General features: G+C 52.0%; 11 protein-coding genes across 11 annotated transcripts; 5 read left to right on the top strand and 6 right to left on the bottom strand.

The window, feature by feature from the left end:
- Positions 1-202: 202 nt before the first annotated feature.
- N7496_002897 (elongation factor 2) lies at positions 203-3,083 on the top strand (the record flags this gene model as incomplete). The annotated part of the gene is made up of 5 exons (XM_056695828.1): positions 203-210; positions 286-301; positions 426-483; positions 569-3,000; positions 3,066-3,083. 5 exons carry the CDS (start codon positions 203-205, stop codon positions 3,081-3,083), a joined length of 2,532 nt encoding a protein of 843 aa, XP_056558040.1.
- An 853-nt stretch (positions 3,084-3,936) lies between these two features.
- Positions 3,937-6,223, top strand: N7496_002896 (CCCH zinc finger and RRM domain protein; the record flags this gene model as incomplete). Its single annotated transcript, XM_056695827.1, has 4 exons — positions 3,937-4,001; positions 4,079-4,197; positions 4,252-5,840; positions 5,900-6,223. 4 exons carry the CDS (start codon positions 3,937-3,939, stop codon positions 6,221-6,223), a joined length of 2,097 nt encoding a protein of 698 aa, XP_056558039.1.
- Positions 6,224-6,406: 183 nt separating this feature from the next.
- N7496_002895 (putative lactoylglutathione lyase (Glo1)) lies at positions 6,407-7,104 on the bottom strand (the record flags this gene model as incomplete). Its single annotated transcript, XM_056695826.1, has 2 exons — positions 6,407-6,445; positions 6,502-7,104. The coding sequence occupies 2 exons, from the start codon at positions 7,102-7,104 to the stop codon at positions 6,407-6,409; spliced, it is 642 nt and encodes a 213-aa protein (XP_056558038.1).
- Positions 7,105-7,343: 239 nt separating this feature from the next.
- On the bottom strand, positions 7,344-8,093 carry N7496_002894 (O-methyltransferase; the record flags this gene model as incomplete). The annotated part of the gene is made up of 2 exons (XM_056695825.1): positions 7,344-7,543; positions 7,610-8,093. 2 exons carry the CDS (start codon positions 8,091-8,093, stop codon positions 7,344-7,346), a joined length of 684 nt encoding a protein of 227 aa, XP_056558037.1.
- Positions 8,094-8,446: 353 nt separating this feature from the next.
- On the bottom strand, positions 8,447-10,815 carry N7496_002893 (transcription factor domain-containing protein; the record flags this gene model as incomplete). The annotated part of the gene is made up of 3 exons (XM_056695824.1): positions 8,447-10,574; positions 10,626-10,680; positions 10,734-10,815. The coding sequence occupies 3 exons, from the start codon at positions 10,813-10,815 to the stop codon at positions 8,447-8,449; spliced, it is 2,265 nt and encodes a 754-aa protein (XP_056558036.1).
- Positions 10,816-11,595: 780 nt separating this feature from the next.
- On the top strand, positions 11,596-13,631 carry N7496_002892 (Major facilitator superfamily domain general substrate transporter; the record flags this gene model as incomplete). Its single annotated transcript, XM_056695823.1, has 8 exons — positions 11,596-12,070; positions 12,131-12,208; positions 12,262-12,696; positions 12,752-12,901; positions 12,962-13,270; positions 13,332-13,426; positions 13,481-13,558; positions 13,617-13,631. 8 exons carry the CDS (start codon positions 11,596-11,598, stop codon positions 13,629-13,631), a joined length of 1,635 nt encoding a protein of 544 aa, XP_056558035.1.
- A 299-nt stretch (positions 13,632-13,930) lies between these two features.
- N7496_002891 (uncharacterized protein) lies at positions 13,931-15,614 on the bottom strand (the record flags this gene model as incomplete). Its single annotated transcript, XM_056695822.1, has 2 exons — positions 13,931-14,842; positions 14,895-15,614. 2 exons carry the CDS (start codon positions 15,612-15,614, stop codon positions 13,931-13,933), a joined length of 1,632 nt encoding a protein of 543 aa, XP_056558034.1.
- A 1,006-nt stretch (positions 15,615-16,620) lies between these two features.
- On the bottom strand, positions 16,621-18,356 carry N7496_002890 (glycoside hydrolase family 28 protein; the record flags this gene model as incomplete). Its single annotated transcript, XM_056695821.1, has 5 exons — positions 16,621-16,908; positions 16,974-17,436; positions 17,481-17,626; positions 17,680-18,051; positions 18,105-18,356. 5 exons carry the CDS (start codon positions 18,354-18,356, stop codon positions 16,621-16,623), a joined length of 1,521 nt encoding a protein of 506 aa, XP_056558033.1.
- Positions 18,357-19,334: 978 nt separating this feature from the next.
- On the bottom strand, positions 19,335-23,163 carry N7496_002889 (GTPase BMS1; the record flags this gene model as incomplete). The annotated part of the gene is made up of 5 exons (XM_056695820.1): positions 19,335-19,736; positions 19,775-22,708; positions 22,779-22,868; positions 22,937-23,007; positions 23,106-23,163. 5 exons carry the CDS (start codon positions 23,161-23,163, stop codon positions 19,335-19,337), a joined length of 3,555 nt encoding a protein of 1,184 aa, XP_056558032.1.
- A 666-nt stretch (positions 23,164-23,829) lies between these two features.
- Positions 23,830-24,830, top strand: N7496_002888 (urea carboxylase-associated family protein; the record flags this gene model as incomplete). Its single annotated transcript, XM_056695819.1, has 2 exons — positions 23,830-24,568; positions 24,631-24,830. The coding sequence occupies 2 exons, from the start codon at positions 23,830-23,832 to the stop codon at positions 24,828-24,830; spliced, it is 939 nt and encodes a 312-aa protein (XP_056558031.1).
- Positions 24,831-25,653: 823 nt separating this feature from the next.
- Positions 25,654-26,082, top strand: N7496_002887 (uncharacterized protein; the record flags this gene model as incomplete). The annotated part of the gene is made up of 3 exons (XM_056695818.1): positions 25,654-25,671; positions 25,733-25,773; positions 25,839-26,082. The coding sequence occupies 3 exons, from the start codon at positions 25,654-25,656 to the stop codon at positions 26,080-26,082; spliced, it is 303 nt and encodes a 100-aa protein (XP_056558030.1).
- Positions 26,083-26,222: the final 140 nt, after the last annotated feature.

Genomic DNA, 26,222 nt, shown 5'->3' with positions numbered 1-26,222 from the left:
CTCCCCTTCCCTCCTTCTCTTCTTTCCCCTCTCCCATCCCTCTTTCTCTCCTCCTGGAGCAGTTTACACTCAGTTCTTTTGATCTTCATCGGGCTCGTCCGTGAAAGATCATCTGTGTGTTTTCTTGCTTCTTTGATTCCCCCCTTCCAAAAAAAACTCAACCCCGCCTCTAGGGCTTATCTGAGGAAAAAAAACCGTCAAGATGGTTAAGTAAGTGGACTTCAACTCATCAGAATCATCCTCGATTTCAACGGAGACATGTGGCTAACAGGTTGTTCTTTACAGCTTCACCATTGAGGAGGTCCGTATCCTGATATTCCTGTCCTCGGAAAGAGTCTGAGGTCGAGGAGGAGGGGTTGCCCCTCCTCCCGGCTCCCAGCAGCTCACACCACATTGCGAACCTGATATACTAACACCATATCCAGATCCGGTCTCTGATGGACCGACCGGCCAACATCCGTAACATGTCCGTCATTGCTCACGGTATGTGCTACTTTTTCCCCCCCCAACGAATGCTTCGTTGTTCCGCTTTGGAGCCCCGTGTCTGACTAGCATCTTCTCTCTACAGTCGATCACGGAAAGTCCACCCTCTCCGACTCCCTTGTCCAGCGTGCCGGTATTATCTCCGCCGCCAAGGCCGGTGAGACCCGTTTCATGGACACCCGTCCCGATGAGCAGGACCGTTGCATTACCATCAAGTCCACTGCCATCTCCCTGTACGCCAAGTTCCCCGACCCGGAGGATCTCAAGGAGATCCCCCAGAAGGTCGACGGTTCCGAGTTCCTGATCAACCTGATCGATTCCCCCGGTCACGTTGATTTCTCGTCCGAGGTCACTGCCGCTCTCCGTGTCACTGATGGTGCCCTTGTCGTCGTCGACTGTGTCTCCGGTGTCTGTGTCCAGACCGAGACTGTCCTGCGTCAGGCCCTGACCGAGCGTATCAAGCCCGTTCTTTGCATCAACAAGGTCGACCGTGCCCTGCTCGAGCTCCAGGTCTCCAAGGAGGATCTCTACCAGTCCTTCTCCCGTACCATTGAGTCCGTCAACGTCATCATCTCCACCTACTTCGACAAGGCTCTCGGTGATGTCCAGGTCTACCCCGACCGCGGTACCATCGCTTTCGGTTCCGGTCTCCACGGCTGGTGCTTCACTGTCCGCCAGTTCGCCGTCAAGTACGCCAAGAAGTTCGGTGTTGACCGCAAGAAGATGCTCGAGCGTCTGTGGGGCGACAACTACTTCAACCCCAAGACCAAGAAGTGGACCAAGTCCGCTGAGGCTGATGGCAAGCCCCTTGAGCGTGCCTTCAACCAGTTCATCCTGGACCCCATCTTCAAGATCTTCGCCGCTGTCAACAACGACAAGAAGGAAGAGATCGGTACTCTCCTTGAGAAGCTCGAGATCAAGCTCACCTCCGAGGAGAAGGACTTCCAGGGCAAGGCCCTCCTCAAGGTCGTCATGCGCAAGTTCCTACCCGCTGCTGACGCTCTTCTCGAGATGATCTGTATCCACCTGCCTTCCCCCGTCACTGCCCAGAAGTACCGTGCCGAGACTCTGTACGAGGGTCCCGCTGACGACAAGGCCTGCATTGGTATCCGTGACTGTGACCCCACTGCTCCTCTGATGCTGTACGTCTCCAAGATGGTTCCCACCTCCGACAAGGGTCGTTTCTACGCCTTCGGTCGTGTCTACGCCGGTACCGTCAAGTCCGGTATCAAGGTCCGCATCCAGGGTCCCAACTACACCCCTGGCAAGAAGGAGGACCTGTACATCAAGGCCATCCAGCGTACCATTCTCATGATGGGTCGCTTCGTCGAGCCCATTGAGGATGTCCCCGCCGGTAACATTGTCGGTCTGGTCGGTATCGATCAGTTCCTGCTCAAGTCCGGTACCCTGACCACCGACGAGACCGCCCACAACCTGAAGGTCATGAAGTTCTCCGTCTCCCCCGTCGTGCAGCGCTCCGTCGAGGTCAAGAACGCCCAGGATCTGCCCAAGCTTGTCGAGGGTCTCAAGCGTCTGTCCAAGTCCGACCCTTGCGTTCTGACCATGATCAACGAGTCTGGTGAGCACGTCGTTGCTGGTGCTGGTGAGCTCCACCTCGAGATTTGCTTGAAGGATCTTGAGGAGGACCACGCCGGTGTTCCCCTCCGCATTTCCGACCCCGTCGTCTCTTACCGTGAGACCGTCACCGGAACCTCCAGCATGACCGCTCTGTCCAAGTCCCCCAACAAGCACAACCGTCTGTACATGACCGCTCAGCCCATTGAGGAGGAGGTCGCTCTCGCCATCGAGGCTGGCAAGATCAGCCCCCGTGACGATTTCAAGGCCCGTGCCCGTGTCCTTGCTGACGAGTACGGCTGGGATGTCACCGATGCCCGTAAGATTTGGTGCTTCGGTCCCGACACCACCGGTGCCAACTTGCTGGTTGACCAGACCAAGGCCGTCCAGTACCTGAACGAAATCAAGGATTCCGTCGTCTCCGGTTTCCAGTGGGCTACCCGTGAGGGTCCCGTCGCTGAGGAGCCCCTCCGCGCTGTCCGCTTCAACATCCTCGATGTTACTCTCCACGCTGATGCCATTCACCGTGGTGGTGGTCAGATCATCCCCACTGCTCGTCGTGTCCTGTACGCCGCTACCATGCTCGCCGAGCCCGGTCTCCTGGAGCCCATCTTCAACGTCGAGATCCAGGTCCCCGAGCAGGCTATGGGTGGTATCTACGGTGTCCTTACCCGCCGTCGTGGTCACGTCTACGCCGAGGAGCAGCGCCCCGGTACTCCTCTGTTCAACATCAAGGCTTACCTGCCCGTCAACGAGTCTTTCGGTTTCCCTGCCGATCTGCGCTCCGCCACCGGTGGTCAGGCCTTCCCCCAGTCCGTCTTCGACCACTGGGCCATCCTTCCCGGCGGTTCTCCCCTCGACGCCACCACCAAGCCCGGTCAGGTCGTCCAGGAGATGCGCAAGCGCAAGGGTCTCAAGGAGTCTGTTCCCGGCTACGAGAACGTGAGTTTCTATCCTTTTTATACATCTCTCTGCCATACATCTGCTAACCTATCTCTCTATTATAGTACTACGACAAGCTGTAAAAATGCTCATGACCGACCAGCATGCGTCTGGCAGTCAGGCGTGGAATCTTTTTTTATGAAATTGATGAATGCAATACAACTTCCCCGGTTCAAACAAAAATTTCATTCCCACTTCGATGTGGGCTTGCTTCACAGCCACTGTCGTCTCTAGAAAGTGCGGAGAGCTTCGAGGGATGTCTCGGGCACCTCGATAGCGGCCCGTTTGCTTTTGTCTCCATAGCTGTCTGTTTTGTTTTTTTGTTCCTTTGTTCTTTTTTTTCTGATGATTTTCCTTGTATGTGTTTTCGCTGTGTCTAGCTGTACCTTTTGGACATGAAAATCAATATGGTATACTAGGCACTAGCACTGGTTTCTGGATGCGTAGTTTTTTCCAACGAAGTAGAGAGTAAAAATACCTTCATCGGGTATAAGGTATAATTGTACCTCGCCATGACTGCATGCTTGATTCCAAGCAACAGCTACAGAGCTGGAGCTGTAGAGCTGTAGCATCTCCCATGTCCGTGCACGCCCTCTGACTCTGCATCTGTCATGCTCACGTGACTACATCGCGCGCCTTCGCGTTCTTTCAGTCAATTATTCTGCGCTTTCAGCATCCCTGCTCGCATCGACTTTTCGGCATGACAATAATCGACTGATTCTTTGTTGCCGCTCTATTCATTTATTGGGGTTATCCCATCTTTATCGTCCGCATTCCTACCCACCTCATCGTGACCGCCGTCAACCTGCCCCGGAAGAACGTCCTTCATCTTGCCGCAACACCCACCCTTCCTGCGCAGAGATCGTACGCCTCAATTCTCTTTGGAAGACTCCAGTCAACCTGCTATCTGGCATCCATTGGCTTTAATCTGCCACGATGCATTTCACGGACGCGGAAGCTGAGAATGTGAAGACTTGGGTGGTTAAGAGGTTGGAAGACATGTAAGTCCATTTCGCGCGAATCAGTTAGAATCAATCTTCCCGAGGGCCGGGCTAATATTCTTCACTTTGCCTCACAGTTCAGACGCAGATTCCGATGTCCTGGCAGACTACGTGCTAGCCCTCATTAGCACTGATGCGCCCGATGACGAAATCAAACAGACCTCCGTTGAGAACCTAGAAGATTTCTTGAGAGAGAGTACGCTTTGGCCCTGATTGTACTCTGCTCGCTCTGGCCGCTGACACAAACTAGACACCCAACCATTTGTGGACGAGCTCTTTACCAAATTCGGCCCTAAGCCAGCTGCTCCAGTGGCAGCTCCTCAACCACAGCCCATTCCCACCCCTCAGACGCAGCCAGGTTACGATGTCTCCGCCGGTCCCAGAACTGATTTCTACAACCGAAAACGTACGTACAACGAGGGCTTCCAGGGCGAGGAAGATGCAGGGAACGGAGTACCGCAGAACCGTGCCTTCAAGACTCCGCGCCGCGGGCGAGGTAATGGCCGTGGCGATTGGCAGGGACATGGTGTGCAGCAATATCCCCAGGGACAGCCTGGCAACTTCCCCAATCCTATGATGCAAGGATTCCCACCGTTCGACCCGAATGACCCGATGGCAGCGGCTATGATGATGCAGGGTATGCAGGGCATGGGCTTCCCGCAGATGCCCGGTATGCCTATGCCTGGAATGCCTGGAATGCCCGGTGCTCCTGGTCAGCCTGGTGCTGGCCCGATGGGCTCGATTAACCAGCGCTGCCCATTCTACGATACCCAGGGTATTTGCTACCTGGGCGCTACATGCCCCTACCAGCACGGCGAAGCTGGATCCCAGAATGAATATGACCCGAAGGCCGCATCGTCTGGTGCGCACCGTGGAGATTATGGTTCTTCCCGTGGGGAACGTGGCCGTGGCCGTGGGCGCGGTGGGCCAAACGCACGAGGACGTGGCGGCAGGTCCGACTTCTCGTCAGCAGGGCCGAACGAGGACCAGTCCATCACAACGATTGTGGTTGAACAGATTCCCGAGGACAAGTTGTCTGAGGAGGCAGTGCGTGAGTTCTTCTCGCAGTTCGGCAACATTGTCGAGGTGACCCTGCAATCCTACAAGAAGCTGGCACTAGTAAAGTTCGAAACCTTTGCGGAGGCCAAGCAGGCCTGGTCAAGCCCCAAGGTGATTTTCGACAATCGCTTCGTCAAGGTCTACTGGCACAAGCCGAGACGCGATGAGAAGAACGGTGACTCTCAACATGAAGCTCCTGCTTTCGACCAGGAAGAGTTTGAAAAACAGCAGGCCGAAGCGCAAAGGGCACACGAAGAAAGGACTAGGAAGCGCCGCGAGGCTGAAGAGGCTAAACAGGCTCTTGAACGCCAGCGCGACGAGCTTTTGAAGAAACATCAAGAAGAGAAGGCGCGCCTGCTGCAGCGTATCGGTGGTGGCGGGGCCTCGGACGAGATGGTCATCACCGCCGATGACGGTCATGAAAACTCTGGCGAGATGGCTGCTGCTTCCGATGAGAACGTGAGCGAGGAGACTAAGAAATTGCGAGCCCAGCTAGCTGCTCTCGAGGCAGAGGCGAAGACTCTCGGCATTGATCCTTCCAACGCCGATTCCACTCGTGGCGGTTACCGTGGTCGTGGTGGCTACCGCGGCCGTGGCACGTACCGTGGACGTGGAGGGTATGACCCTTCATACAGGGGTGGATCTCGCGGTCGAGGTGGTTTTAACCCCCGTGGTCGTGGCGGAGGCGTGCTTCGTCTGGATAATCGGCCAAGGAGGGTCGCTGTCTCGGGCATCGAGATCGGTTCTGATAACGACGAGGCTCTGCGGCAACATCTGATTGTAAGTTTTCTCTTGTTCATCACATGAAAGGAGCGAATGGCTAATGATTCACGTTCTAGGGCATTGGCGAGTATGAATCCGTCGAGCCCAATCCCGACCAGGCTGGCTCGGTGATTGTTGCTTTCAAGGAGCGCTATCAAGCAGAAAAGTTCATGTTCAGCCGCTGGAACGCACCCTCTGCTGGCGAAGTCCAGAAGTCCTGGGTGCCCAACCCACCTATCACAATCACGCCGACTGCGACGCCGACGGAGAAGAATGGTCTCGGCGATGATGATCAGGACATGTCCATGGACACTACCCCGGTACCTCAAGCGGCACCAGGGAACATGCCCCAACGGGAGATGGACTATGATGTTGCCGAGGATGACAGCTGGGGCGTTTAGTCGAAAATCTTTGATATTTTAATCTTGTGTATTTTTTTACTGGGACTCGTTTCATGTATCGGGCTCATATTTCACAACTACGTTGATTTTGGGACGGGATGCATGGTTTATTCCCCGTCCGTTTCTCATACTCATGGATCTCATTCGTCTTCTGATTGTAAGTGGAAGTGTAGATCTTGATATCTAGATATCTTGGGGTATCAACTCAACCGAGTAACCATCCTATTCAGATATATCAGTACTAACTCATAGAAGATAGACGAAGATATTGCACTCACCGGATCCTCGACCATAGCAAACTTCTCAAAGAACCAAGCATAATTCTCATGAATATCCCCCTCCCCAACCCCCCTCTCCCTCTCCCACTCGGACAACGGAACACTCTCCCTCTCACAAACCCCCATATCCTTCAAAATCCTCACCCCACCCCCCCTCAACCTCTCCACCGCATCCTTAACATCCGGCACCGTAAACCCGAGATGCGCAAACCCCAATTGCGGCGGTACGTTACCCGAACACACCTCCTCCGTACCATGCACATGATATAACTCGAGCAACCCACTCGTCCGCGTCATAACGGGGATCTCACTCGTTTTCTTCGCCCAGGTATCTAGATCCTCAGCTTTGGTGCCGGGCGGCGGGTGGCCGAGGTAGTAGATTGTAAAGGGGCCGGCGTTCATGGTGAAGATTACGCGCATGCCGAGGAGGTCGACGTAGAAGTGGAGGGAGCGGGAGGGGTCTTTGATGCGGATTGCCAGGTGGTTTAGGCGGTAGTTTTGGGTTGACGGGGTTGGTGGCGGGTTGAAGGTTGGTGTTGGGCCGCCTGGGGAGAAGAGGCCGATTTTGTTTGAGGGTGGGGTTTGGAAGGAGTTTGTTGTCATTTTGGGAGGAGGTTCAGTGTGTTTAGAGGTTTATGATCGTTGGAATGGGAGATGTTTGGTTTGAGATCTGTTTATCAGATGAGGGGGAATGGGGAATGAGGGAGGGGCGGGTTGAACTCCGCTGTGGGGATGGTATACTTCGGGGTGTCTTGGTATTCTGTTTCTAATGTTTATCCCCACAATCCATAGGCAATCAATTGATTGATAATAATACTGAATGATACAATGAACGGAATCATCTACTGATAGACAATCATATCGAGACCTCCTTCATAAGGAAGGGTCACCCGATGGAAAGAACTACCGGGAGCATCCACATAAGCAAACAGCTCCTCATACTTGGAAGCAGCCTTGACCGTATTATCAGCCATAATCACAGCTCCAGGGCGGAGGTACGGCTGCACAAGCTTCAGCGCTGGAAGGGCAAGTGGTGTCCAAACTAATGAAACAATGATGTTAGTCACTAACTCCAGTCCAACAACGACGAATATCCAGCTTCACTTACTGTCCAGCAGCAGAAAATCCACAACACCCAGATCCTTCGTCAGAGTCTCACGCAGATCACCGATGCGGAGATCGATAATACCGTCAATCTCCTTGCCAGCACGCTCCCAGTTCTTCTGAGCCTCGCTGGCCTTGGAAGGCTCCTTCTCCGTCGCGATGACCTTTCCTTTCACCGAACCTGAGGCATCTCGCTTGGCATTCTCTGCCACTGCGAGGGCGAGATAGATCGTGCTCACACCGAAGCTTGTTCCCGCCTCGACGACAGCCTGTGCATTGATACTCCGCAGGATATGATAGACCAGCTCACACTTGTCCTGGTCCAAGGCGATGAACTTGTCTCGCATAATATCATCAAAGGCATTGCTGCATTGCTCAGGAAGCGAGTACCAGTCCACATTTGCCTCTTGGGTGAGGGACTGGGAGTGAAGAGTCTTGAGGAACTCGAGAAGATGGGGGGATGCGTTGAGTGGGGTTGGATATGCCATGGTTGAAGATCAAAGTTTGGATGGGAAGTGGGACGGATCAGATAAGATTGTCCTGTTGATGGTAGATCAAAACTGGGGGAGATAACAAAGCTTATTAGGTTCGATGTTCAGCTTTTATGGTCAGGGTAAATGAGTCATTGGATATACGAGAGTACGGCACCACATGGGCTGATGGCTGCCGAGGTCGGCAGTCGTACAAGCCGTATAGACATCATTCATCAACACATGGCTATTTCCGCGAATCGATTGATTGCCAGAGAGGTGGAACTATGTCCTTTTCTGTGCATATTATGACTATTTTATTATCTGTTTACGGTATATTTCTCAACTCATTATGTACAACTATTCTCCGGTTACGCCTGCTCCTCCAGCAAATCGGCATAACTATTCAAACTCCGCCCAATCAGACTGACCATCTCCCAAATATAGTCTGCAGTGAAAAGGCGCGCCCAGAGGCGGGTCACCGCCGCACTAAGTCTAGTGTTGGTTGCCAGCAGCCAGTCGCGCGAGACACCGTGCTGCACCTCCATCACCATCTCTAGCACAAAGTCCCGCAAGCGGGTCTCCTGCTCCGTCAGCCCGGGGTTTGGATCTGGGACCGTCACCGCCTCAAGCCATTTAGCCAGTAATACGGCACATTCTAGCGAGCATAGCGCGTGTTGGTTCGACCACAGCGCCACTTGCGAGTGGGCGACGAATCCAATGCCCAGTTTGACGGGGGTGGAAAGGGCGTGGGCGCAGTGGAGGGCTGCACGGGTTAGCCGATCTCCGCGTTCAACGCGGAGATTGTCTTTAAGGCTTGTAGCGATCTGGACAGGGTCCCAGGTTTGTAGTTGCCTAGCTGACCCACAGTCTGCGTTGAGTCGGATGTATGCTAGCCGGACGAGAGCGGCCGATGTAAAGGAAACCGGGCCGTGTGGGCTTAGTGGGTCGATCGATGACTCTTGGTTTCGTTCCCAACATTGGCACCATCGTTCCAAAGCTTGTTCCATTGAGATGAGCTCCGGTGTCGATGCAATGGATGAGCCGAGGCGAATACCTCGAGAGAGGGCAAGGCGACCTGCTTTAGTCATGACCCAAATGTCTTGCAGTAACGCGTGAATTAGCACATAACCCCCAAGCGATGAGAAACGCTCCATGCCGCTACTGGGGGTGAATAGTGCAGTAAGAGCCTCTTGAAGATTCGGTTCACCGGGGCTCTGGGTACGTGCGGCTTGCCAGATATCGGCCCTGGGAGCTTGCCACTCTTTCTCCGTGCAAGGTAGATCCAGGGAAAGTTCTTCGGTGAGGATGATGGGAGGGATATCGAATACAATAGTGTGAATGTTAAAGAAACAACAGACAATTAGCTTTGTGCGCTTAACGCACTCGCGACGAATCCAGCTCGTCCACGTCCCGTCATACTCGGGGAGACGGTTGATCCCGTCTTTGCGAAGAAGTGTAGCCATTGGACTTCTGATCGACAATGACTCATGGTAGGGTGGGTTATTGATGAACCAAGAAGAAACTGATATCAGCATCAACAGGGCTTGTAGTAGTTCTAATGTGTCTTGATCATTTGCAACGTTGACAGAAGGCATTGAACCGGATAGAAACACGCGCCGAAATCTTTCAAGTGTGACTGGTTTGGCAATCTGATATAGACGCATGCTCGTGTCCGGTTCGCGAGAATACCTTGCACCCAGTGCGGCCATTGATAGGAACAGTGGTAATGACATTGAATCAACATCTAGTGTCGGCTTATGCACGATTGGGTAGTGATCATGGAATCCCATCAGATACCCTGTCAAGCAACGAGACAAGGCATGCCGGGATGGCAGTGACGGGTCTGATACGACACTGGCATAGTCCGCCAGGGATTCAAGGGCCTTGTCACGGCATTGAGCCGTGACCGGAACGAATCCTGTCGGCTGTCGCGCCTTGGGGGTTGTTTGAAAGCCCTCTGGCTGAAGAGATGGCAACTGTGCCCCATGGCGTGGCAGTACTGAGCTTGATGGCGTCGACGTAGTCTCGGAGGGTTGGCCTCTCTCCGAAGACTGGTCATAGTCTGTGACAGGGGAATATGTCAAGGGCGGGAACAGAGGCAGGGGCTGGAATGCCGGTGAAAATGGGTGGCTCGGTAGAGGCACGCTATCCAGAAACGATGTGAAGTCATTTCCCTCATAGGATCCTGGAAAGCCACCTAGGGAGTACCCAAACTCCGGACCCGGAAGAGGTGTTGGGGGCGCTGCTGATGGGGTTTCGGGGTTTGCCAGTCGCGCGCCCATCATTGGCGTTCGATGCACTGACAAACCCTCTGTGAAGTGCTGATTACTGGCCGACAGAGTACGGCGATCGGTTTGTACATGATCAGCGACGACAGATGCCAGGGTATCTAGCCCATCCATAGCTGTATGAGCGGGGGAAGGTGTCTGTGTCTGATTACTAGCGGGACTATCCCCAGGCTGATGAGCGAGCCGTTCATGGCGGGCCAAAAGATCTCTGCGTCGGATGTTAAAATCTGCTTTACGAGTATCTTCAATATCAACCTACTTGCGAGTGAATGCCTTGGGGCATTGGACACAGACATAGGGCTTCTCCTTAGTATCTGATAGAGATTAGTGGCGAACCTGATATCCAGTGGGGCGAAGCGATTCTCACGCGACCGGTCATGGCGCTGCAGGTGCTCGAGACGGGCAAAAGCCCGGGGGCATCGCTGGCAGTGATAGGGCTTGGTGCTCATGGCTCATGGTTCCGGGTTGTGACGTTTCCCCCTCTTTGAGAGGTGGCAGGTAGAGAGAAAGTCGGGGAGGACAGTTCCAACTCCGCAGTGGTTTTGCATCAAGTACCGACCGGCTCGTGACCGGCACCAAATCCGAAGGATTGACATGTCAAAATGGAATTCTTCATGAGATAGATATTCATTATTCAGCTAGGCTCTTTTTTCTAACCCTATTCTATGTCTATGATTCATTCGAACCAGGATCTCTGGTGTTGTTTGGCTTTCTCATTTGTAAGAAAGTCCTCGGTCGTCTCCAAATTGGAGAAATGCAAAAGTGCAAAAAGTGGGGAAGTTGCCCATTTCCCCAATTCTGACTAATCCTATAGTACACCTACCTATCTTGTTCTCGGAAGGCGTACCGGCATTGGCTTAATGATGATTCGGCTAAAACACCGAATACCCTGGCTTTTTGGCTTGTGAATAATAGAAGAATTGACTCATTATTAGTGCAGGATGTAACTATTCTCCATTACAATAACCAGCTTCCTTACATCTCTATCTTTCTACAATTTACACATCTATGAAGACCCATAGTTGAGTGGAGATGCCGCTTTGCCATCCTTCTCCAACTCCATTTTTTCATCAATCTGGGGCTCACGCCTAAACGGTCGGAGAAAGCCCTAGCCTTTTCATAAAAGCCAAATCGCGCCCCAAAAAAGTGAGGAGTAATTGCCCAGACAAGAAAGAGGTCAAAGCCATCTGCAGCACCGGTACAGAGTACCACCATATATACTCGAGTACATGGCCTCCAACACGACTGATTTCTCCAAACCTGGACCATTCGTCACTATGAATACACGCGAGGCCAGTCCAGAATCTCTGGTCGAGCCCCAGGAGATCGAATATCTCTATCTCGAGTTGGAAACGCCGTTGCCGACGCCATGCATCACTCTACCCCCTCGGCCCGGCCAGTCGGCCCCGCCTGAGGCTCCTAGCTTGGAAAAGTATACTTCGCCATTCCTTTGGCCTAAATGGCGCAAGTCGATGATGACTTGGATTTCGTGTGGTGTTACTGCCTTGGCGGGTTATTCGGCTGGTGAAGTCAGCCCTGCTTCGGAAGAGTTGTGTAAAGAATGGGGCATTAGTTCTGTTGTGTATAACTTGAGCATCACAGTGTTCTGTTTTGGCTTCGCCCTGGCACCAATGATTCTGGCACCATTCTCCGAAATTAATGGACGCAGACCTATTTTCGTCGCAAGTGGTATTCTGTTTGTCGGTACGTTGTCCTGATATCGACGACAATTTAACGAATCTATACTAACAATGTCTTTGTTAGCTATGCTTATTGCTTGCGGTGGAACACACTCGTTCGCAGGACTATTAGTCGCCCGGTTTTTCCAGGGCGTTGGAGGCTGTAGGTATTCTCTGCGCCTATAGTGGAAACATATTAAGCTAACGCTATACCAGCTACCTTCTCTACCATGGTCGGCGGTGTCATTAGTGACATTTATCACACCCAAGACCGAAACACCCCAATGGCTCTTTTCTCAGGCTCTGCGCTTTTTGGCACCGGTCTGGCACCTATGATCGCTGGTGCAATTGTCACTCGCACTTCCTGGAGATGGGTCTACTACTCCCATGCAATTGTCTCGGCGGTCTTCGTCGTTATCATCTTTGTGTTCTTCAAGGAGACCCGTGGAAGTGTTCTGCTAAGCCGAAAGGCTCAAAAATTGAACACCTACTATGAAAATCTCGAGGAGGCTGGCCATTTTGGTGTGATCATGTCGAGCGAGGACCCTTCCGACGAAAAGTGTGTTCGTCGTATTCGGTGGAAGGTTAAGAGCGACGAGCAGCGGGCGTCGCTGGCCAAGATGATCCAGGTCTCGCTGTATCGGCCTTTCCGTGAGTATTCCCAATGGCTACCATCTTGTGATAGACCCTAACCATTTAATACTAGATATGCTGGTCACCGAACCTGTCGTCTTTTTCTTCTCTCTCTGGGTTTCTTTCAGCTGGGCCACCCTCTACCTGCAGTTTAGCTCCGTCCCACTCGTCTTCCGCACCAACCACCACTTCAACGTTGAGCAAACGGGTGCTGTATTCACTTGTATGTCATAATGACCCGGGATAACAAGGTGCGAACAGTTAACTAACCATTCATATCTAGCCATGTGCGTCGGTGTCATCCTCATCACCCTGATTAGTATCTGGCAAGAAAAGATCGCCGCACGATTCGGATGGCTCAACTCATCCGCTGAAGGGCGTCTGTACTTCGTCTGCATCGAGTCTATCCTCCTTCCTATCGGACTTTTCTGGTTTGGTTGGACTTCTTTCCCCTCTATACCCTGGATTGTACCCGCCATGGCTGTTGGATGCGCGACGATGGGCATCTTTTCGATTTACCTGGCTACTTTCAACTATCTGGCCGATACGTACCACCGCTATGCCAGCTCTGCAATCGCAGCTCAGTCATGTTGTAAGTCGCCAAATTTGATTATAATAGGTGCCTATGGACCCATTTACTAACAAAGTGACAGGCCGTAATCTCCTCGGTGGCATTTTCCCGCTGGTGACTACCGCCATGTTTACCAATCTGGGTTACCCTGGGGCATCCAGTCTTCTGGGTGGAATTGTAAGTCGTACCGAAGGCTTGATTGATGTTCCAATCGCTAACGTCTGGAAATAGGGTGCCCTGCTCACCCTTGTCCCATGGGTTCTGGCCTTTTACGGCCCCAAGATTCGTGCAAAGAGCAAGATGGCTAGTGTAAGTGCTTTGCAACACCTCGACACTGGGCCTGATGGGTATACTGACTCGGCGATAGGAGCTTGCGCATTGAGTGATGATGAGACCCTTCCATAACGTGACCATACTTGCATTTCGGTAATTACCAATCATAGACATAGACTAATTTATAGAACTCTTGCATACGGATAGACAAAATTTCATTCTGCCAACCTCCAGTTACGACGTGATTGTGAAAAAGTAATGATCCAGTCTAAATATCATTAATTCGCATGTATACGATGCGAATGCAATTAGCCTGATAGGCATGAGTAAATGCATGCAATATGACCCCCCAAATGCGAACCGGCAAATCCAAATGCAAGCAAATATTGGCCATGATGATCAAAGAGATCACTCTGAACGTCCCTGGTGGCCTCTGAACTGTGTTTTGGCATGAAGACGGTGCGATGCATATCGAGCGTCGTCCTCGCTATCGCTTTCCATCTGGTCTAAGATGCGATCGATTTCATCGCCCGCGTTGGCTTCCAGCCCTAAGCCGAGAGTTTTGTGTTTCGTCGAATTCCCACTATTCTGCGACCCATCGCTTTGTGGGCCTTGGCTGGGATGGGGCCCGACTCCATTGTGGTTGGAATATATTGATTCGTTCAGAATCCTCTGCGTCGCTAGAGGCTGCAATGGCCTTGGACTCGAACGATAGCCTGAGTTTTCGGGACTAGACATGAACAGGAGCGTTTCAATTGCATCCTGCTCCATCGACGTATTTTGAGATTGAGTTCTGGATCCATAAAATCCCTCTTGAGAGGATGTAGGTGCACGCGAAAAAGGAGGAATAGATGGTGTCCCTGGCCCTATGACCCTCGGTGATCCATTAATTGAATTGTACACGGACAATTCCTGGGTTGAATGATGCCGTTTGTGATGAGAGTATGGACTCCGACCAACTGGCTTTTGGAGGGGCTCATTTGGGTTTGGCCGTCGTCGCTGAGTGTCTCCATTTGAAGATATGATGTCCACAGGCGGGGCCAATTTAGGAATAGCAAGGAGTTTACCAGGTGACGAAAGCGCCGACTGAGAGCGGTGATGAGACAGGAAAGGTCGAGGAGTCGTGGAGGTTGAATTATTGGGAGGGTGAGATGTCGGGTTTAAGTTCAGTGGTGATCCAGAACCACTTCTAGTTTGCGAGTCTAGAGAAGATAGGTTGTCTAGTCCACGTAGTGCGAGCTGAGAACTGGTTTGTGACTGTCGAGATTTTTCTATCTTGGCTGCCGCATAGGACAATCGCGTCCGAATGTGAACAGACAACTATCGATGCGTTAAAGAAGTACTTGAGAGCACACTTCGTGAAGAGATATACCTGTGCGATACGGCTCCCATGTGCAGGAGAGCCTGTGCTTTTTGAACGACGCCTTGAAGCCCCATTTAAATCATAGGATTGCGGTGTAATGAGCTGCGCCGAGATAGGCTTAATGTCTCCAGTTGCTGTCCTTTTATGCCCAGGAGCAAATTTTTTGTCGATGCCCGATCGCGAGGTATGATATTTGGGAGATCGTACAGGGGAAACCGAGCCATTGGTGCTTTGTTCCGATTTCAGCGGATGAAGTATATCTACTCCACTCCCATTAACCGACAGGGTATGCGAGGAGTCCTGTGAATTCTCCGAGTTCGGCTCTGTTCGTGATGACTGCGAGTTCTCGACGAAGGAATGGGGATTGTCCAACTCGGTAGGTTGCTCATAGTCGTTCGATAAAGAGGCTGGGAGGCTGGGTAGGGAGTCTGTGAAGGTGCTCGCGGAGTGTGGTTCTGGCCGTCGAGCATCTGCGGAGGCGTCGCTCCCACGTTCGGAGGGTTCAACATAGGCGGCACCGTGGTTATTCTTGTCGTGAACCCCGGCATTCAATCCATCGAGTCGTAAGGATAAAAGCTGAGGGGATCGTGGGACTTGAATGTGATCGGCGCGAGCCGGTTCCCTGGAATCTCGCACTGTTGATGTGTTCAAGTAGACGCCCTCGCTGTTCGCACTGGCCTCCGCATGGGAAACCCCACGATTCGGCAAGGCATCGCGACTGTCGTTCATAACGAAGGGTATATTGTGGCGGGAAGCAGTAGCGTTAGAGACAAGTACCGAAGACAAAAACATACGCAATCAATCTTCAATGGCGAATAAACGCGGCCGCGCCAGTTGAGTCTAAACACACGGGACTTTACTTCTTGCGCCGAGTCACCGCATCGAGACGGCAGCGGGAATGTCCGACGTGGAGTGATCAGGAAGCGCGCTAGATCAACGGTTGGGATCTAAATACCCTGGAGGACCTTCGGGACAGTGCAGAGATGCTGGTAATGCTTGCCGCGGGTGTTAGGAGCATCTGCTCAATCCAGTGGCGATCGACCAGTACGCGCAAACTTGACCACGAGCGGCAAAACGGCGGACTGGTAGCCTCCGCCCGTGGGAAATAATATTGCAGGAGACGGCTCTGCACGCAGTTGGAAGGTAACAAGAGGAATTATCAGTTCTCAAAAACTGACGAAAGGGTATATATCTAGCGTGAGCTAGGAAACGAATTGCGTGCGAGGTTAAGAACGTTCGTGGAAGTCAACGTCGCCCTTCGGCTTTCCTTCTTGCGGCGACGCGTTCGAGACACGGTCACGTGGAAGGGCACCACTTGCGGAAGAGAAAGTATAAGGGAAATGATTGTTCAGGACGAAGTTTTTTGATCTTGAGGCTAAAAGAAATGCTTATCAGAATATTTAAGCGTATAATATATGCCAGTTGGCTATACGTTAAAGACAAGGCACCGTATTCAAGAGCCGCTTATCCCGAACACTATTCTGTTCGCCCATGTCCTTCGAGATTTAACCAGAAAATTGATCAGATCACAATTTAACAATGAAACCCCTTTACAAATCTCGAGAAACAAGAGGATTTATAGACACAGGAATACTATTCACAGTTTGAATTTTTGACATTGCGCCGATCAACAGCGGCAATGCAGTCTCATCTGTATTTGAAAAGAGGTATGGATAGAATAGAAAGCCCCAAGGCCCCACCAAGTCACACCAAAGAAGAAACAATTATGACTTCCTTAAGGACAGCCGCTAGAAGGATAGTTGCAGCTGCTGGTCTCACCGCCACCAGTAATGGAGACATCAGTGAAGGTAAAGTCCGAGCAGCTGTCCGAGCCACAGAGAATGTAGTAGTCGTAGGCATCGTCAGTGGCTGTGCCCTTGACGTTATCGAAAGTGACACCGCTGATGGTGACGCCGTTGGTTGGGTCACCGGTAGCGCCGCCGTTGAGGTAGTCTTGCTGGACGTCGATACCGTAGTCGGTGATACCGGAGACAGTGATGTTCTGGTAGACGACGTTGCTGATCTGCGTACAAAGTCAGTGTCTTGTTTATAAGGTAAGAGGGTGAGAGAGTCGTGTTATCAACTTACACTGCCAGTAGTGTCGGCATTGCTCTTGATGCGACAACCGTTCTCGCTGTTGACCACCTGGGAGTTCTTGAAGGTAACTCCATCGACGGTGTTGTTGCTCTTTCCACCGACGGATCCGATGCTGAGACCGTGACCACCGGAGCAGTACACGTTGTCAACGACGATCTGAGTTCCACTGGTGACAGCAACACAGTCATCCTGGTTGTAGACCTCGATATCCTCCAGGGTGATGTAGTCACTAGAGGAGATGTCAAATCCGTCACTGTTGTGGGCTGCGGCCTTGCTACCGCTGGCAGAGTTAGGCTCATCTCCAGCAGTGTTGTTCAGAACAATTCCAGAGAAGACGACGTTCTGGCTTCCAGTGATATCAAAGCAGTGAACGGGCCAGTTCATGATGTTCAGGTTGGTGACCTTGGAGTTGTAGGTCTTTTTGACGACGATGAAGTGGTCGGGCCTGGGCATTCTGATTAGTGATGAAACAAAATGTGGATGATCTTGATAACTGACTTGTCCTGTCCACCGTTGGAGCCTTCGCCGTCCCAGTAAGCAGCACCATTGCCTTCAATAACGTGGCCCTCGGCACCGGTGATAGTGATATCGTGACCAGAGATGACAATTGGATCGAAGTCATCGTCGTAAGTATCACCGAAGGTCTTTTGAATGATTAGCGTTATGTTCGAGGGGTATCTATTGAAGTTTCACTCACAGTGGTACCCGCAAAGGTCACAACGGCGCCAGTCTGAAGGCTCTGCAGATCAATGGTGCTCGAGGGAGGGGCATAGAAATCGGAGAGCACGATGTTGGTGCAAGACGCGACAGCAGAAGAGAGAGATGCGTATTCAGAGACAACACAAGTAGTACCAGATCCAGTGGAGTCATCGGCGACAGTGGTAACGGCCTGAGTGGTGGTCGGTGCCGCAGTGGTGGCAGGGACATCAACGGAAGTGGAAGTGGTGGAGGAGGCCGGGCGAGTGGCCTTGACGAGAGTAGTCGAGATAGTAGACGACGCTTCGCTCGAAACCGCAGCGGTGGTGGTAGCTGCGCTGGTTGCAACAGCAGTGGTCTTGGCTAATCCGGACTGATACTTCTTATTAGGTACTGGGTTTGTAGATTCGATCATTGAAGACTTACTCCTGATCCGGCAGTAGCCCAGGCAGTATCGAGGCAGCTACAGGCACTCGACAGAGCCTTGGTCTTGAACTCACACTCAGAGGCGAAGCTCGGCAGGCCGGTAGTGGCGGTCACTATGCTAGCAGTGAAAGTAGCACAGAACTCTGCGGCAGCAGAGCTGGATGCAGTATAAGCCGAAGCACAGGCATGGTTTGCTGGGTTGTTACATCCCAGAACAATGGGGACAAGAGAAAGTAAGAGCGCACGGCGCATTTTGAAAAGAATGAATGAATGAACGAATGAAAGAGTGAATGACAAAGAAAACAAGAGAACGATGAGAACGAAAGGACTGTAACTGCTTGGGTCTGATGGGGCTGGCGAAGTCTTATACAATCCAGCTCTGCTCTCGGCACAATTCGACTCGCCTTGACTGAAAGCTTAGTCGCTATTCTGACACGCCAAGCCTACATCAAGAACTAGCCGATATCCCTGAATTCTCTATAGCTCGGGTATTTCGGATAAGTTGGCTTAATTTGACCCTCAAGTCCACCAATGGCATTGCCGAGCCCCTGGATAAAGGTACATTATATCTCCGGCGATTAGAGCAACCGGTGCAGATGACATAGCTTGAGCTTACAAGTTCCACAGAAAGATCAAAAACGGTGCGTTGGGCCCACTTGGTCCAGGGGCTCCATCCCCGGCGGCACTTCGGAGACAAGTGGTGGTTTCATATTAAAGGGCTAACGAACGCGGTGGCGTTTAATTGTGCACGGTGAAACGCAAGAATTGAACTAGGAGCGGAGCCAAGACACGTCCATGGGACTTCTTGCATTCAATCCCTGGTATTCGTATAGCTAGCTCGCTTAGAGGACGCGTCGTCAGCGTTAAAAAGTTTTACCATATGATCAGGAGTTGATAGAAACCCCCGAAGGTGTTTCTAAATCCAGATGCTACTCAGTCTACAGTACTTAGTATCTATTGTGTTTAATAAAGGTCAAAAGTCTAGCTATTTCAATATAGTAATACCTAGACACTAATGGATTCCGGATCTCTCTATTTTTTTCGAGAGCAATACAGAGGTGGAAAAACTCTCCTGTTCAGTCAAGTCTTAAAAGAAAAAGGGCTTAATTCTTAGAGAGATGTATGTCAGAAATCATATACAAGCGTTTTATTTTTGGTGCACGAACGCCATCTATGCAAAGTAAAGGATATCCATGCCCGTCCGAGGCATATACAAAACTAACATCTCGATCACCTGCGCTTCTTACCACCGCCACCGCCAGACTCATCATCATTCTTGCGCTTCTTGCCTTCACGGCGCCAGTAATCATCGCGCTCCCGCTTCTCACGAGCAGCCTTCTTCTCCAAACTATCGGCGACCTTAGCACGGTAGACCTTGCGGCGCTCCTCTTGCTTAGCTGCACGCTTAGCTTGCTTCTCGTTACGCATAGTAGTCAACTTCTGCATGAGATCGCGAGCCTTCTTCTCCTCGCCACCGAGAACGACGGCACGCTTCTGCATGTACGTCTTGTCGGTGTGCTTTTTCATCTTGGTGATCTGCGACTTGAAGGGGAGTTCGGCAGCCAGCTGCTTCGGCACACGAAGAGGGTTGAAGTGACGCTCTTGACGCTCGATCTTGCGGTATGCGGAATCCTTATTCAGGGGGTGGGGATGCCCTGGTCCCGACGAACTTCACCGGTGAGTCGCATGCCTTGCCAGCCACTGTCAGCGGCACTACCCTCCTCCTGGTCGAGCAAGTTGGTGACGGGGTTGTAGAAGCGGTGGGGCTTGATGGGGTACCAGGCGCGTAGGAACACGATGTCACTCATCAAGATCTTGTCCTCGAATGTCGCACGGAAGTAGCCTTCGGGTTTGCTCAAGGCCCTCTTGATCTGACCACGAATACCCGAAACTGTCTTGATGGATGCACCCTCGAACTTGGCAATCTCGAGGGAGGAGTTGAACATGTCCTTGATGAAGGCGGTATTCTTGAAGATCTTGTAAGGAACACCAGTAAGCTTCAGCTTCTTGACAATCTCCGTGTGTTCGTCCACGCTCAGAACGACACCGGTCGCGGCAATGCGGAAGCCAGGGTTCTTGTTGGAGAATGACTGGACACAGCAGAAACCAGTGTTGGGAGCAACGAGGGGACCGTAGAATACACCGAAACAATGCATGTGCTCAGGTGTATACTTGAGCATGCGGTTACGGGTTCGACTGTCTGAAGTACTGTAGATAGGCAATGATTGGAATCGACGCCATCCCAGCGAGAAGATCAGCGGGTCGTTGCTCTTCAGGATCTTCTTGTGCCAGCGGTGTCGCTTGATGCGGATCTGCACGTATCCGAAGCGATCCTCTGTAGGAGCGAGACCACCGACGATAACAGGGAAGCGAGGGTTGAACTTCGAGGCGAACTCGTAGGGCACGTTCTCGAGGACAATTCGGGCATAAGTTCCAGCCTTGTAGCCTTCAGCGCGAGCACGAGAGGCCGGGTCGAGTTCGTCAAACTCGGCACGGTTGATATCAAGCTGCTTCTGCATCTTCGCCTTCTGCAGGTCGTACCAATCGTCTTCGCCGAATTCGCCCTCGAGGCCGTCTCGTTTGCCATCTTTGGCATTGGCAAAACCTTCACGGTCCTCTTCCTCGAAGCGAAGCTTCAGCTCTTCCTTCCTCTTGGCATTGCGCTCACGCTCTGCGTCGAGATCGACAGGGCCTTCGGGTTCCTTTTCTTCGCCCTCCTCTTCATCTTCATCACCGTCTTTGTCTTCGTCATCATCAAATCCATCAAAAACCTCGCCCGTTTCCAGATCCTCGAAAGCACCATCGCCCTCGTCATCTGAATCAAGGTCGTCCAGGTCTCCATCTTCAAGATCGTCATCCGAACCACCGCCACCAAGCTTGCCAGTGACGAAGCGACGTTTCAGAGACTCAATCAACTCCTCATCTCGCCACTTTCGCTCCAGCTCTTCGTAGTCGTATTCGGGGACGGCACGGAAGTCAGCCTGATCCCGCTTCTCGTTATCGGTCTTCTTGAAGAAATCCTCGCCATCTTCATTGGCTTCGATGTCGGACTCCTGGCCCTCATCCTCGTCTTCAACACCGCGCCACATCTGGACAACGTCGACAGGAGTGATTGACTCATCGTAAATCATGCGAGACAGATCATTGACACGGAATGCTGGGCGCTTTCCGTGAAGAGCCTTAGCATTGGCCAACATGTTGTCCTTCCACCGAGCATTGCCCTCATCATCCTCGTCGTCCTCGTCCTCGTCATCCTCCTCATCTTCGTCTTCATCCCCACTATCCAGCTCTTGATCATCGACTGATGAAATGGAACCGAGATCAGAGTCGCTGTCAGCGAAAGCAACGTCTCCATACTCGCGGTTGGAATTGCCATTCTGACGCTCCTTGAAGCTCGATTCGAAGTCGGCCGGCGCTGAGACATCGATCTCGTCTTCCTCGTCGCCACTGAAGTCGTCATCCTCATCTTGGTCGTCTCCGAGTTCTTCATCGTCCTCCTCACCGCTTTCGAGACCCTCCTCATCATCGGAGTCGAGCTCAGTGACACGCTCCCCGTCAGCAATCCGGGCATGACGTTTGTGTTTCCGGCCAGATTCCTCAGCTTCCTCTCCCTGGGCGATCTTTTCACCGCCACGGAAAAGACGAATACCTTCATCGGCCTCACCAAGCAATCGTCGTTCGCCTTGCAAGCCAACCACCAGCTGCTCTCCAAGTCCGCGGTTCTCATCATCAGACTCCTCATCAGAATCACGGTCAAAGGTGTTAGTCTTAACATCAATATAGACGGCGTCCTTATCAACCAAGACACCACCAACATCGGACATGGGAGCAAACAGCAGCTTCTGCTTCTCACCCAGCTTACGCCTTGAAGACTTTCCAGTGGCCTTGGCGATCTGCTGATCCATATAGGGAGTCGGGCACGGGTCGGGAAGTCCTTCGATACCGGAGACTGTAAGATCGCCGACACCAGGAACGTGAACTCGTGCGCCCTGGGCTGGGAAATTGGTACCTCGGAGGTAACCATACAGCGCAATGGTACGATCGCACTTGGGGTTCTCTTCGATCTGAGTGGGAGGGGTGATATCCAAGAAGCGATCGGCAAGCGCATAAGGATGAGAGTTACGCCAGATAAGTGGACGCGGGTTCTTCATGACGGACAAGAATCGCGAAAGGTTGTGAACTTCACGGTCGGGGTAGCGGCCGTTAATAACACCGGAGAGATAGAAGAGCTTCGCGCCCTGGTACAGCTCACTCCAGAAACGGTGCTTCAGGCGCTTCTTCGTCATGCGCAGTGTGCTTTGCTTCTTGAAAAGGTCGAGATGGGTGAGAATACCGAAAACGTTACCAGGCATACCGCTGGTAGACAGTGCGTTCAAGAATTCCATAGTTTCCATCTCGAATCCGTAGTTTCCGTCGATCATAAGCAGGACGATATCGGCGATCTTGGCTACATCGATCATAGCGGCGAGGGAATCGAAGGGACATTCCAAAAACGTGAGGCGCTTGCGCTTGGTGGTGACCACAGTAAGCGGACCTTGCGGCGAGCTCAGAGTCTGCTTGGTGTAGCGACGGATCAAGGACTTGAGAAGGGTTGTCTTGCCGACCTGTACATGTAAAGAAAAGATTGCTGGTCAGATTACGACCCTCGACTACCGATTGGAGGTTAGAACTTACACCTGAAGGTCCAACGATGGCGACGACCGTCGGAGGAGCCTCCTCGGGCATACGATCCACCTGAGGGACATGCAATCTCTTTTCCTTGACCTAAAAGCAGCAATTAGAGTCAGCTTTTGCATGCCAGCACAATGGATTCGAGTGGCTTGTAAACGTACATCGTGAGATCGGGCAGCCTGCTTATTGAGTTTTCCAGGGTTGGAATACGCAAAGGCCTTTGGATTTTGCCCTATAGCAGTCACATCATCAGTATGCGTTGCAGACTTTCAACCGGGACGCAAAAGCAATCTCCGCAGATTCCATCTCGGAAGCGTTCTGGAGGCGTACCTTCAAACTTCTTCTTCTCCTTCGCGGGGCGATGCGCCCTATTCGACTGCTGCTCCATGATGGAGATAAAGAGGCCACAGACCTCACAGCTTCTGTCCCGCTATAATTCCAGGGACTGAAGTTCTGACGACAAGCCGACTACTGCGAACTGCGACTTGAACTGGCCCAAAATTATTATTTCGGGGCGGAAGAATATGGGGCCGCTCAAAAAAAAGTGTTTCCACGTTTAGTTTAGCGTCGGGGAGCTGGTACTGGCCTTAAAGCCTGAGGCATTCAGGCAGGAGACTCCAATCCCATTCTCTTATCGCTCTGGTCATCTCCAAACGCGATAAGGCTCCCATCGGCCCGATGTATTTAGATCTCTTTGGGATCTTATGGCTTCAAAACCACTAAAGTGGGGAGATCGGAGTTGACAAGCCGACTTATCATTGACTTAGTCCAGATTCAGTGCTCTGCTCTATTCATCTGGGGCAATTTAGGCAGGTCAAGGCGATTGTCTGACCTTTTTGGCGAGCCTTCTCGGCTCTACACTATGCGGGGCAAGCCCCCAAAGGATGGATCCTAGATAACGGCAATCCTCCGAGCTTGTAGAGCTTATTATATAATGGATTGCTTACCCCGGCCCGGGATATTAGGAGGTCTTATGGTTAGTATCCGGTGTTAAAGGCACTTTTACTCACGGCGCAACCGTTTTCCTGAACAGACTACAAGGATATACTTCAAAATGACAACCGCTCGTCGACCTCCCCCGGCCTATGACTCCGCACCGGACTCTGGCATCCATGCGACATCTGAGGTCTACCAGAGGATCTCCAAGACCGCATCGGACCCTGCCGCCCGAATCCCTAAAGAGTCATTCACGATCCGACCATGCTCAGGCCAGGCATGGACTGTGCCTGCTGGTCACATTTGTCGCCTGACGACGCCCAAGGGACCGCAAGTCGGCGACTTGAACATTTGGAACGCAAACAACCCGCGAGAACGGATGTGGGCTGCACGTACCCGTCAAATCCACGCATCTCACGTCTCCGTCGGTGATCGCTTGTGGTCCAACCTTCCATATCTGCGGCCCCTGGTGAGCATTACCGGCGACTCGCTTAATGGCGGGCAGTTGCATGACGTGCTGGGTGCAGATGGGAAGCGCAAGCCCGAGGTGGTCTTTGGCACTACGCAATTTGGAGGCCGAGTGCATGACTTGATGGGTACTCGCTGCGATCCTTACGTGAACCTCCTGATGGGCGGTGAGACGTTCGACTTCCACTGCCACTCCAACTTGACCCGATCAGTGGTGCCCTATGGTTTGACGGAGCTTGATGTTCACGATGTGTTAAACGTCTTCCAAGTAACTGGACTGGATGAACAAGGGCGATACTTCATGGAGACCTCCCCCGCCAAGCCAGGGGAGTATTTTGAGTTCTTTGCCGAGGTGGATGTTCTCTGCGCGCTATCTGCATGCCCCGGTGGTATGTTTCAATCCTTCCCCACCAGCACTACATTGGAAAAGCTACTGACCAGAACTTTATAGGCGACCTGTCCGAATGGGGCTGGGACGACAAGGAGGGTGAAATGGGAGCCACTTGCCGGCCTCTGGGCGTTGAAGTGTATCAATTGGCGGACGAGAAGACGATTCTGGATGGGTGGAAGGCACCGGAGAGCCCTGCATACAAGGGGATGCACGGAATGAACATGCCTAAGCGGGATCAAGACGGATATGTTGGGCTATAAGTAGCCCGCCACAACTTGAAAGATCATTCTTCTTCAAAACATTATCATATACAAATGCAAATGTCAATTGCAATGAAATAAAGACCGTTTAGGAGTAAATAATGGATCAACAATCCGTCGCGCCATCCGGAAATGACTTGCAGTATCACCACGTGACCTGCCCCGCGTTTGGCGGGAGCAATAGCGTCATCGCTGCATTGTTACATCGACGCCGAGATTTATCGTGTCTATTGTCAATCTGTGACCCGTAGCTGAAGAGGCCTCAAAAATCTGCAATCTGCACTAGGGTGGCGCAAGGGGCGCATGAGCCTCCCTCCAATGAGTCATCCGTCTCGTCAATCTACTATCTCATTCATCGGGCACGGCTGCCTGGCAAGTCTGTAACGCGAAAAGGAAAACGGAGTAGATATTCACGACACCTTTAAAAGCCAGCCACTACGGAGGGCTACTGTGGTGTAACATCTTTCCAATCATAATTTGCAAAATCGATTGCGTTTCGGCTGCCAGGGACGGGCCATAAACGGTAGAGCCGATAGAAATGGTAGAAACAGGGCGTGTCCAAGGTCCTTGTAAAGCTAAACAAATGGCGTAAGACACCAGCAAAGCCACGTCCTCTTATCAGTCGAGGGGTGTCCCACCAGTATAAAACCATCGCCCCCTCCCCCTCCACCTACCCATCCACTTACCTTATCTCCGCCATCTTAGCTCAGCTCTTCTCCTCTTTCCACTTCCACTCATCCGTCTTTCCAGCATCCTACGTTTCCTGCCTGCCACCACACTTCACTAGATCAACTTCCCGTTTTTTCTACTTCCCTCAACAATCATGCCTCTCTCATACAACGTATGCGACTACTAGTCTACTTCGATATGTCCTTTCTCCGGCTAACATTAATGGTGCCTAGGTCACTCTGAAGCCCGACGCCTCTCCGGAAAAGCTTGAAGCGTTGGTTCCCCATAATCACACCAAGTCCAAATAAACTCTCCGCTAATTCAAGTCCCGTTCGTTAGTGCCAAGGAGGAGGCTATTGGCAAGGGCGGTACTATCCAGCATGAGTACAGCCTGATCAAGGGCTTCGTGTTCGTCACCCGTCACGACATTATACTTCTTTGGGCATATTTACTCTCTCTTGTTAGATTCAACGCTAACACTTCATCTCCTTCTAGTGTCGAGTTCCCTGATGACCACGTCGATACCCTGGAGTCCAACGACCACGTCCACGTCGAGAAAGATGCCGAGGTCAAGACCCAGTAAATGGACCATGCCCAAGCGTATGTAGCTATGTCCAGCCGAGTGACCACACGACTCAGCCTCAGTAGGTAGTCGAGGGTCTTTTGCTTCGGCGCCATGATTTGATACCAAATGGCCTACGCTCGGCTGCTCCACGACTTCCT

The sequence above is a fragment of the Penicillium cataractarum genome (assembly GCF_028827025.1).
Source record: "Penicillium cataractarum strain IBT 29864 chromosome Unknown utg000002l, whole genome shotgun sequence".
NCBI classification, from domain to species: domain Eukaryota; kingdom Fungi; phylum Ascomycota; class Eurotiomycetes; order Eurotiales; family Aspergillaceae; genus Penicillium; species Penicillium cataractarum.
The sequence above is the reverse complement of the archived record's forward strand: the minus strand, read 5'-3'. Positions and strand labels throughout refer to the sequence as shown.